This window comes from Perissodus microlepis, chromosome 19 (assembly GCF_051167445.1).
Source record: "Perissodus microlepis isolate ML-2025 ecotype Zambia chromosome 19, ASM5116744v1, whole genome shotgun sequence".
Taxonomy (NCBI): domain Eukaryota; kingdom Metazoa; phylum Chordata; class Actinopteri; order Cichliformes; family Cichlidae; genus Perissodus; species Perissodus microlepis.
Genome location: NC_140479.1, coordinates 9,734,666 through 9,746,216, shown reverse-complemented (window position 1 = coordinate 9,746,216; position 11,551 = coordinate 9,734,666). Strand labels below are relative to the sequence as shown.

The 11,551-nt window shown below is 41.2% G+C and overlaps 2 protein-coding genes across 2 annotated transcripts; one reads left to right on the top strand and one right to left on the bottom strand.

Moving 5' to 3' along the window:
* Nucleotides 1-3: 3 nt before the first annotated feature.
* On the bottom strand, nucleotides 4-6,043 carry tmem54a (transmembrane protein 54a). The gene is made up of 6 exons (XM_084914150.1): nucleotides 5,896-6,043; nucleotides 4,589-4,785; nucleotides 4,176-4,235; nucleotides 2,456-2,650; nucleotides 2,230-2,367; nucleotides 4-427 (listed from the first exon to the last, which is right to left on the bottom strand). Exons 1-6 carry the CDS (start codon nucleotides 5,927-5,929, stop codon nucleotides 296-298), a joined length of 756 nt encoding a protein of 251 aa, XP_084770276.1. The 5' UTR covers nucleotides 5,930-6,043; the 3' UTR covers nucleotides 4-295.
* A 1,497-nt stretch (nucleotides 6,044-7,540) lies between these two features.
* On the top strand, nucleotides 7,541-11,460 carry zpcx (zona pellucida protein C). The gene is made up of 9 exons (XM_084915087.1): nucleotides 7,541-9,269; nucleotides 9,341-9,453; nucleotides 9,522-9,595; nucleotides 9,668-9,839; nucleotides 9,924-10,029; nucleotides 10,109-10,194; nucleotides 10,267-10,343; nucleotides 10,420-11,269; nucleotides 11,355-11,460. Exons 1-9 carry the CDS (start codon nucleotides 8,796-8,798, stop codon nucleotides 11,374-11,376), a joined length of 1,974 nt encoding a protein of 657 aa, XP_084771213.1. The 5' UTR covers nucleotides 7,541-8,795; the 3' UTR covers nucleotides 11,377-11,460.
* Nucleotides 11,461-11,551: the final 91 nt, after the last annotated feature.

Here is an 11,551-nt window from a genome sequence, read left to right as displayed (position 1 = left end):
TTTGGAAAAGTTTTAATTCTTTGACATAAGAATACAAAAAAATAACCAAGTTAGCTTTTTTAAAGAAAATAACTTTTAAGCTACAGGTGGCAGCTCTGTATTTAAGACATCAGTACATTAAACAAAAAATCTAAACATTAAACCAAACCAGTAGCAGTACTGTTTGATCGTGCATTTTGATATAAAAAGGCTAGCCCTATTGTCGACTTGTCTTCATACATTAAATGTGTAACACCACACGCTTTAGCCAGTGCAGCTCAGCACTTTGTTACCTATTCTCTTAGATTCAGCTGCTTCAGAGTGAGTCACTCTGCACCTCAGCAGTGTTGCTGTCCAGCAGGTCATCCTGCTCTGTAGATCCCACTTCAGCGTCCGTCTCCCTGTATTGCAGTGTTGGCGTTGGTGTGGTTTCAGCAGACCTCCGCACCTGAAATATGAGTGATTTCACATGATGTTTTCCAACAGTGGGGATGGGATAGAATTAATAGCACAGGTTTACTTCATGGTGGTAATAAGATGTCAACTTCTAATCTCTTGGTTAGAGCTACTGCAAAGCTATATATGCAGAAATTGGTTCAAAACACAAGTACCTGTCATGCAACATGCATTGAGACGGGAGTTTGTTTTGGGTTTTTTTTTTTTAAACATGTAGCTAAGATGTTACATCCAGTTTGGTCCACAACTCATTTTTCAATCACATTATTTCATATTTTCTAGAGTGCACAAATGTGTTCTCATTATTTTGGGTAATATCTGGGTTTGAGATAACCCAACAATCACAAAATGTAAGTTTTAATTGTGACAAGATTTATGTACTAGTCATTGTACTGCTTGGTTTGAAATTGGTCTATATTTAGCTGAAGATCTTGCAGATTATATAAGCTACGCCATATCTGTAGCACCAGTTACCACTGTCCTCCATTTGTCTGTATTAAACTCAAACACAAATCACGTTGCTACTTATGGATACAATGAAGCCTACAATACAGGATTTTGGAGTTATCCAGGAAACTTCAGGCTTAACCCTGGGTTTGAACAGGACTTTACAAGTGTTTCATTAGCATTAATATATTATCATGAAACAGGACACGTATTTATACTTGTGGACGCTGTAAGAAATCCACATGCAGCTAATGCCCGAATTATGCTTCAGCGGGAAAACTTCGACATCGGGCAACGCAGCCCACAAAGCTTCTGCTTGGCATGGACAGTTGGAGGGTAGGTTAGGGTTAAGGGAGATTACATCATAAGTTACAGAGTAGATTTCCTGCTAAAGCTTAATTCGGACATTAGGCTGATTTTTTCTTTACATTCAGATCGTTACGCTGCACCGATGCTTCAGCTAAAAAAATAAATAAAACTGTGTTACGCACAAATATTAATTTAATGGAAGAACAATTTTAATGCATCAGATTTGGTATTAATTACAGGGCTACGATGACAGCGATACATTTCTTGCGTAGCTGGCTTTTTTCCTTACTTCAAATAGGTGAGACCTTATTAATATGAGCACTGGAAAAGTGCTTATATAAAAGTGCACACGTTCAGTTTTTAATATTGTTCTAGCGCACAGAGACACTCAGTCTGCTGCCATTTCTGCATCAATCCCTGTGTTTAACTTCTTCACGTTTTCTTAAAATTATTATGTCATTTTTTCCTAAAATTAATGATCGCTTCCCTTCTTTGCTCTGCTGCCACTCAAAAGTGATCAGTGACCGTAAAAACAGAACCACAGAAGGATAGTTGTACATGTATGCTGGATGGATACTCTAATTCCACCAACGATAGTTATCCAGTCAGACAAGCGAGATATTATTCACACTACTGCAAAACAGAAGGCACAAGTGATCAGAATAGGAAACATGGTCGTTAAAATGATCAAATAAACTATTCTTGTACACAAACTTTCTCTTGCTAGAGAGACCAAGAAGGACGTCCCACAGATGGCGATATGACATCTTCAACATCTTTGCAAATTTTCTTTTCAAAGTATTTTTCAACCAAATCTAGACAATGTGACGTCTGGCTGATGATTATTCAGCATTTACATCTCTGCCTTTTTAATATATATTTATTACAGAGAGATATCATTGTAAGAATGTCAGGTAGAAAATTATTATCGTTATCATTTTCCTCACAGAAACAAAATCTTGAAATTTGTTACTATAATGTGACCGTAATAAGTAATGTAACGCTAAGGCTGCTGACAATGATCTGACTGTAGCTTACCCTGTTCTTCACACGTGGCCTCTTCCTGCATGGACAGAGGTAGAGGAATGAAGTGCAGGCAGCAAAGCAATGGAAGGAGAACACTGCTTCCACAACAGACATAAAGATGAGCGGCAGCCACAGAATGATGGTGGTCGCCTTGATGAAACAAAGTGCAAAACTGATCACCACACAACAGTTCAAATCAGAACTGGGGTCACTAGATGAATGTTTATATTAAACTTACATAGATACGGGTGGGATCAAAGGGGCATTCGTTTGTGATGCTAAAAGAGCTAATATTCTGAACAGCTGCGTTGCATTGTGTCAGCAGGGCCTTTCCTTTGGACATAATGGCTGTAGTCACAGAAACTAACAAGCCCACGGTGGAGGCAGACGCCAGGAAACCTGCTATGAAACTGAAGACCAGCAGGGCCCGTATCTGCAAAAACAACACGACGAAAACAGAGTTGGTACAATTCGAATGATCTTGAAAGTCAATACTTGGAATGACCACCTTTAAGTACTATTCAGGAAAAGTTCTCCAGGCTTCTTGAACGACATTCAAAGCTTTGTGGGACTGTGGGGAGGCCAAGCCATGACTCAAAATGTCCCATTGTGTGTTTTTCCATCTAAGTATGCTTTTTTGCACTGCCAAAACAGCGCTGGGATTATTGTCATGCTAACAAAAAAATAAATCAAATGAAGCTGTGGCCATTTAGACACATTCCCGATGGAGAGTGTGTGATGGGTGAAAATCTGATAATACTTTTCAGCATTCATAGATCCATCGGTTTTAACCTTCAACACTGACTGAAATGCAGTTCCAGACCGTGACGGAGCCTCCACTGTGTTTTACACATGTAGACACTCCATGTAACCCCCCCCTTACCTTTTGCGTACAGACTGACGCTAATTTTAGCCAAACATTTTCAATTGCTCACCACTCCACAAGAACTGTTGCCACTGATCTTCAGTCCAGTCGACATTTTTTTGTCCCAGTTTCTGATGAGGCCTCAGTAAACAGTAAATGGATCAACTAAAGTGCCAGACACATCTTTGTCTCTGGTCATCTTTCTTAAAGACGTGACTTTCAAATATTGCTAACCTACAGTTTTTTAGTTTGTTTTTTTTTTTAACCTGCCACTTCTCATTTATCGTTCACGTGTCCTGTTTCCTTGGATCTCCGAAGGACACACTGCACATCAGGCTAAGATATGCTAAGATCTAAATTTTTAGCCAACAGCACTCTGGGAATCACTTTGTGCAAAACTGCTATTTTATGCCTGTCAAACTGTTATTTTTAAACTGCAGCATTTTTCATAGAGTCAGTTGAAGAAACTGGAACAAACTATGTGATTTTTGTGACAGGCTACTTGTAACAAAGTTCCTAAAGAAGCAATTTGAAATGCGTTCATATAGGTCAGTGTTACGTGGATTAACAAAAAAAATCTCAAAAACAATCATCTGAAAATTTTCAGATACAGATACAAAAAAACCAAAAAAAAAAAAAAAAAAAAACAACGCTAGCTTTAGAATGCCTGGAGAACTATTGCTCAAGAGTCTTGATGCATGCTCAATCATCCAGGTAAGTAAATCTCCAAAAGTTGATTCTGTTCATCTGGACTGAAAACGCTACATCCAGTATTGCTCAAGAGCACTCATTGGTAGCACAAGATAAAGAAGTGTGAGTTGGCTAAAGCCTTTTGAGCTGTAGTGTATGTTGGGAAGTGATAGAAATATTTCTCCATGATAGAAAAGATGACATTTAGCATGCAGCTGATGGCACAGATTGTTCAGTGAAAACACATCCAATGTTTCAAATGTGTTTGGAGCTTACGCTTGCATGCAAGTATTAAATTGTTATCTACACACACACACACACACGCATGCACTGAGTCACAAAGAAAAAGCAGGTTCTAACAGCAGCCAGGAAACAAGAGCCGTTTGGCAAAGTGAATATTTACCAGGATCCTGTTTTTCTTGTTTCTGGATAGGACTATAGCTGTTATTCCACAGATCCCTCCCTAAAGAAAAACCAGAAGTTCAGCAAAAAAGGATGATTACTCAGACAGATGACGCAACATGACTCAAACATTCAGTTTAACATTCAAGTGACTGAGAGGACACTCCAGCTGTATACTGAATGTGCCATTGTGATGGTTTGATCATGTTTCCGATTGTAAATTTGTCTCTGTAAACCTGCTTCTCCTACAGCTTTTCAATGGGTTTGTTTGTTTGTTTAATCCAGGGATTGGCCCTTTGGTGTGGTCAGGATGAAGCCATTAATGACCCTTAAATATATGTCCTGTAATTTTCTCTTTTTTTTCTTTTAATATGCAGTATGTAACAGTACGCAGCTGTCAGTCCTGGCCCTTACCAAAAGACCTGCCATGATAGCGATGATATTGGCGATGGGGTACACCAAATTCTTGACCTGGCGTTGCAGACTGATGTGTCTGAGCACAGTGCCGTGCACCAGTGCTCCAAGAATAAAGTTTACATGGCCCACCAGCACCAGCGCCAACCCCATCTTCATCAAGACTTTGTTGTCCTTGAGGTTGGCACAGCATAGTCCTGAGGGAAGCCAAAACCAAAAATATGTTATTTTGAAATCATGAGCTTAACTTAGCTTTGAACATGATGATCTCTGCCGGGGGAAAAACTGATAAACAGCTACATCACCATTGCATTGTGTGTGCAGCAGTTCATACTTTCTGACAGCTGTGTGCACATCAGCTTGACGCGTGTGCATACAAGTTTATTAAATGTGAACTGAACTGAAATACGATCTCAATGTGAAACACTGAGACCTTGTGTGAAGTTAGTGCAGACTTTACCGTGGCTTATGCAGAGTTAAAAAGGAAGCGGGGCAGCGGTTAGCACAATATGAGAACAAGGCAGTAACCACAATTATCCCCAGCCCCCTGCAGAGAGGCCTGAAGATGTCTTCCACTGCATGCAGAAAATACTGCAGCTGTGGTAAGACTGCAGGTCTCAGCAGGCTCACGCTGCACTATTCTGTGTCCCTCGATTTCAGAGGAAAGAAAAGTGAAGCACACATGTTTAGAGACCATGTAAGCAAATCCTGAACCAAACAAGACAAAGCTTAGGGTGGGGTGTTCAAACATTTATCAGCACACAGAGGTGGCCCAATGGTCCGCTGCTCTCACTCACAGGTGGGTGCTGTGGAAATACTTGTTTTCAGTCATAATATTGGCAGTTTGTCCTTTGTTGCCAGTGTAAAGTCTCTATTAGTTGCAGTAACAGTACTGAATTCCCAGTGTGAATAGATAAAGTATAAGCTAATCCTTTCACCTTTGTTTGGCTCCATACTTTTAAAGGATGCTTAGTGGGGTACAGGCTCCATACTGTACTATCCTATCCAAACTGTTAGCATCCAATAATTCACAGCTATCCAAAAGATTCACTTGTATATCAAGGAAAGTCTAAAGAAATATCACTGATAGTAAAACCCAACCATACGATGGGTGGATTATTCTTAACTGGTATTAACGGCGAGAAAAACACTAACATATTAAGTTATAATAGAACAATAACACTGTGGTTTGATTATGTCTCTTCCTCACTGAGCTCCATGTTCAAAAGCACAGACCACGCCTAGAAACTTTAGCACGTACATTCCCCTGCTCGGTACCTGCCAGACTTCGTGAAAGGTTAACTCACCTGTGCCCGTCTTTCTGTTTCCTTTGTTTTTCATATTATTGTCGTTTGTGTAAATTCATTCTCGACAGCTTTCTGACTCTACCGTTTTTCGGCGGGTTGTCGGTTTCGTCTAAACGCCGCACACCTGGGAACACACGGGCTCCACCTGAGCGGAAGCTCCGCCCACGATACCTTAAAAAAAAAAAAAAACAACCCAAAAACACTCCAGTGTCGGTCGGAGACAATAACAAGTATTCACATGTTTACAAACAATACAGCTTTATTCACATAGGCTATTGTTATAGTTTATTAGATTGTTTTTAGATTTTAAAAAGTGTCATGATCGTGATCCCATCCATTAACCTCCTTGTCAGGGTCGCAGGGGGGCTGGAGGCTATCCCGGCTGTCTTAGGGGGAGAGGCAGGGTACACTCTGGACAGGTCGCCAGTGTGTCGCAGGGCTAACACCTAGAGACACACAACCATTTCCACTGACCTTCACGCACACCTGTGGGCAATTTAGAGTTACCAATTAACCCAACCCCACTAACTGCATGTCTTTGGAGGGAGGGAGCCGGAGTACCCGGAGAGAACCCCACACAACACCCCGGCCTGATGGATTCAGGACCTTCTTGCTGTGAGGCAACAGTGCTAATCCCCATGTCACCGTGCTTCATGATTGTGTAATTTATTTACCACAACGGCAGGTTTAAGTGGACTCAGACAAACCTTGTCTGCTAATGGGAAATACTCTTATACTTATGAATGCTGTTGACTGTAGCTTACATATTCTCTGCAAAAAGTATAGCCTTCTTATTTTCCCAGAATGAGAATATAGGCCAATTGTTATTTACAGGACCATGCAAAAGTCTTTATATTTTGCAAGGAAATTGGGAATTAGTGCAGCTACTTCTTAAAACGTGTAGACTACACACATATATGGAAACAGAGTATATAAGGCACAAGCAGAGTTTGTACAAGTCTAACAAGCCTCAAAGTCACACTTGCTGCTTTTTGTTCTGCTCTCATGCCACACAGTTTAAGTAAGTTGAGTTGCGGGTCCGGGGAGTATTCCTTTGTGTGTTTTTATATTCAGGTATGCCTTTACTGCATTGTTAGTGCGCTTGGGATCATTGTCATGCTAAAAAAATGGCCAATCAGATGCTTTCCAGATATCAAAACCTGATGGTGCTTTTCTACATTAATAATCCCATTAATAATAATAATGGATTGGATTTATACAGCGCTTTTCAAGGCACCCAAAGCGCTTTACAATTCCACTATTCATTCACTCTCACATTCACACACTGGTGGAGGCAGCTACAGTTGTAGCCACAGCTGCCCTGGGGTAGACTGACAGAAGCGAGGCTGCCATATCGCGCCATCGGCCCCTCTGGCCCTAACCCTAACCCAGACGTCACACACAACGCGCTCTGTTTAGACCCAGAGCAAACAGTATTGTTTGACTGATGGCCCTTAATATAAAGACTTCGGACTTTACGTTTCCCAATTTTTGCTTTAAGTTATTTTGTTATTTACATAATAATGTAAATAACCTAATAATTATCCTTATTGCTGTTTTAGAGGAGCGGTGCTTCAAAGGATAGTTGCAGATTTCTGTCAGAATCTGCAGATTATACAGTATGAATAAAATGTTCACGTTTCTCCAACGTTGTCTTCCCAACAGTTTCACTAACATCTACACTGGATGTCCAGGAAGCGTTCGCGATGTCTTCTCGGGCGCTGATAATTGGCGTCTGTCTTGTGTCAGTGACGTAAAAGACGGATTTAATGCGACGTGACCATCAAACAGCAGTCGCTTTCTAAAACATCGGATATGTATCGGATTCAGTACCACATACGAAAGTGACCCAGATCGGATTTGAAAATATCGGATTTGTGCCGTTCACACTGTCATACCATGATCGGATATGGGTCGCATAGGGTCAAAAAAGTCGGATTTGATGCGCTTTCGCCTGCAATGTGAACGTAGCCTGAGTCAGCTTTTTGACAATGGCTCCACCTAGATGAGGCAGAAGGTGGTGTGCTCCCAGTTTATGTCTTTCTTTAATCATTTATAACCAGTTTCCTCTTTTGTGTGTAAACTCCTTTCATTCCTTGAAAGTATTCCAGAATTATAGTGTGATTTTGTTTTCTGCCATGTGTGCCGACACACATCTAACACATGTAATCTTAAATCCTAAATCTCGAGGTTTGCTCAACGCAGAAGAAGAGCCAGAGTTAAATTACATGTCTTTCATCTACTTAATAGAAATATATAATTTTGAATATTTTTGCCTAAGAAAATTCTGTAACATAACACAAGTTTTTTGGTGTTATAGACATTAGATTAACCCAAACTAACCAAGTTTTCACAGCTTTTGGTTTGTTCAGATTGGCCTGCCAGATGACTTAACCTACAAGTTTTCATGTTGTCACCAAGCCCACAAACGCCTTACAAACAGGCATAATTCTTATATCCAGCACCATATTTTTTGTGTTTGGAGTCTACTAAAACAGTTTTGTATAATTTACAGTTCCAAATAATCCCGATTTATCTTAAACTGGGCCTTGGTGCAGCCCTTCAGTGTCCCTCTGTCTGAAACGAGCTGTTTTTAGCTCGTCTCCATATAAAGCCATCCTGTCTTTATGCCTTCTGGTTAGAATAGTTCTCAAGAACAGGTTTAAACAGCAGCTGGTTGGGCCTTCAATGGAGTGATTTCTAAAACCAAGTTCTGAACAACCACAAATGTGAACAAGATACACATTTTGCTTCATTTTATTTTTGCATTTTTCACTAATAGCATCTTAGATGTGTCCCATCCACCTGCCGTGGTGTTAACACTGAATAAAGAATCATTTCCAGTCAGCTTCATTGGCTTGATTGCCAGCACCTGTCTCCACTATCGCTGCACCTTATTAATGACGCACTTGTCACAGGAGAATGAGCTGAATTGTTGGTCCTGTTTGGGGCTCATGATGGGGACCACGCAGATATCTTTTTGTGTGTTTCTTGGTTGTATTATTGCTGTTCAGTCTGTTCTGTATCACAATGGCAGATTCACCCAGGATGTTGTGGGAGTTTATGAAAATCGAGTGCCTTTTTCTTTTGGAAGAAACTTTGATTTTACTCCGCAAGGCACAATCTTCAGCTCCTGGCGATCCTGGACCCCTGACTTTCACAGGCTAGCTGGACTCTCTCCCTTCCTCAATGTTCCCAGAGTACAGGTGTATTGTGACGCATCTACACTAACCGTGCTGGTTGATAAGAGTGTCAGTGGTCTCAAACTGACTGGAGAGGAAATACAGCTGGGCAATGGCTGCTTCAGCAATGGAGAGCTTGCAAATGAATTTGTCTTCACTTACGGTTTTGATGAATGTGGAACTACACCTATGGTGAGCATAAAGTTCTGTTGCAGTTCTGCATCTTTTTATGAAGCCTTTACCAAAACTGCACCATCTTACAGGTGGAGGATGACTTGGAGGTGTTCACCAACACCCTGTTCTTGAATCAAAGAAGAATTTCTCCCACCTGGTGGAAAACTCCCTCTGCAGTCCACGTGTTCTGTGTTGCAAAAAGGTATGTTGTTACTTCAATGTCTGCAGCTAGTCACCAACCATACCTACAGTAGGTCCGTGTATTTACAGGTTGAACAAGATGCCAAAGTTTAGCGACACAGCACTTCCTGAAAATGATGACATTAGCATCAAAGCCATGAGTCGTAAGTAATAAAACACATCCAACGTCAAGTTTTAGCTGCAGCTTAATTTGTAAACACAGTTCTTTCCTGCAGCGTCCTGGACGAGCGCAGCAGAGTCAAATATCTACAAAAGAGGCCAGCTTGCCAATCTTCAGGTTTTGGCTAAAACCAGAATAAATCAAGAGGCTTTCATCCAGTCCTGCTTTGTCTCTGTGTTCCCTGAGCCTCGGGCCAAACCAAGGCAAACAGTCATATTTAACAAAGGGTGCGTTTTCAGTTGGGTGTTTATCTCAACTGTTTTTGTTATGTCTAACCTCCTGATTGCCTGTGATATCACTGCTTACTGCAGGTGCGTAACCCCACTGGGTTCCTCCACTACTAGAGTGACGTTTGTGGCCTCCAACAGAGCAGATGCGGTTAATTTTGTTCTGAACACGTCTTATCTCATTTCTGAGGTAAGTCTCTATAAACGGATTGCACTGATGTGCAGCTCTGAATCTTCTCTGAACTGAGTTGTGTACTCTTCTCTACAAGTTGTATATCCACTGTAGCGTGCTGATCTCAGGCCAAGGTGTCACCCCTGGCTCTAAATCCTGCAACTACAATGTGATTGAATCAAGGTATCAATATTCACATAATGTATGTGTTTGTTTCTTTTTACAAGTGTCCTATAAATTAAACTTTCCTTTCAGATGGGAGGAACTAAGTGGTGATTTGGAGGAATGTGAGTGCTGTAGCTCAAGGTGTAAAGGCAAAAACCTTCCTGGTGGTAAGTGCTTTGGTTTTCTGTCTGAAGGTGATGGAAGACAGAAACTTTATAACAGGCTTGCTGCATGTCATTTCAGATGCCAAAGCTGTGGTCAGCACTGGTCCCTTTGTCATTGTGGATGAAGATGGTGAGAGAACTCTGCCTTCAATCGCCGAACAAGAAAGCGCTAACGTCCCAAACTCCATGCAGTCTGCTCTTCCAGATCTTGCTAATGTGATAGTTTCTTCTGTTCCAAGAAGCAAGTTCAATGCTGGCCCAGAGGGTGTAGTGGTTGTGAGTCAGGACCCTGCCACCAGGCTGACGCTCTGGCTACCTGAACAGGTGCCTCCTCAGTCTGACTCGAATGACATTACCAAACTGCATTCTTCAACCACAAATCAAGAACCGAATCCGACCAATGAGATCAAAGGTCAAAGTTTCAGTAGTGTTTCTCCGTCAACTATGAATTTGCCAACTATGGTTAACGGATGGAAGAGTCCTCCACACCCAGCTATTCCAGAGGACTTCAAAAGAAAAAGCCGGTCTGGAAGATCTGGCAACTTTGACAGCAAAGAGGAACCGGTTAATTTTTCTTTGCCAGCTGAGATTAGTGTAAAGTACCTTATGCTGGTTGAAAGGCCAAATTCAGCAAAATTGGACAACACAGCTGCTGTAGAGGAATCCCAAAGTGAAAAATGGCTGCAGAATGAGATTAAGGACCCAAACCATGATGACCTGCCCCAGATGCTGACAGATGGTGCTATGATGCCTGAAGGAACAGATGAAATCCCACCAATAACGCGCTCCAAACTCTCCTTTTCCAAAGCTGCTGATGGGTCACAGACACTGAGTTATGAGGAAGAGGCAGTGGTACACAAGACAAGTCCAGTGGAAAGAAAACAGTTGAAACTAAAGGGGCTGCACTCAACTTTCTTGAATCTGTTGAGGTAAATGACTTGTTTGCAGTTAGCTGGCAGACTGTTTAATGCATGTGAAGATGGCTGATTTCATTTGGTTTTTGTTTTTCCTCAGGAGGATGAAGAATGCAGAATAACCACAGCTTTAAAAGACTTTAAACTTGTACTTGAGATAAATAAAACTGATGTGCACTTATCTGGTCTCATTACTCTTGCTTTTTAAAATAAAAGTTGTATTTGTATTAGTCATTTATTTATCCAGGTAAAAATCTCATTTCCAAGAGAAACCTGGCATCATAGCAGCAAAAGTCT

What these genes read in the sequence shown, in the direction of transcription:
- tmem54a (XM_084914150.1), bottom strand. Translation starts at nt 5,929, where the DNA reads ATGAAAAACAAAGGAAACAGAAAGACGGGCACAG. An exon ending in ACAAGAAAAACAGGATCCTG is followed by an intron (nt 2,651 to 4,175) that starts GTAAATATTCAC and finishes TTGTTTTTGCAG; the next exon opens with ATACGGGCCCTGCTGGTCTT. An exon ending in GGCCACGTGTGAAGAACAGG is followed by an intron (nt 428 to 2,229) that starts GTAAGCTACAGT and finishes CTCATATTTCAG; the next exon opens with GTGCGGAGGTCTGCTGAAAC.
- zpcx (XM_084915087.1), top strand. Translation starts at nt 8,796, where the DNA reads ATGACGCACTTGTCACAGGAGAATGAGCTGAATTGTTGGTCCTGTTTG. An exon ending in TACAATGTGATTGAATCAAG is followed by an intron (nt 10,195 to 10,266) that starts GTATCAATATTC and finishes CTTTCCTTTCAG; the next exon opens with ATGGGAGGAACTAAGTGGTG. An exon ending in AGGCAAAAACCTTCCTGGTG is followed by an intron (nt 10,344 to 10,419) that starts GTAAGTGCTTTG and finishes ATGTCATTTCAG; the next exon opens with ATGCCAAAGCTGTGGTCAGC.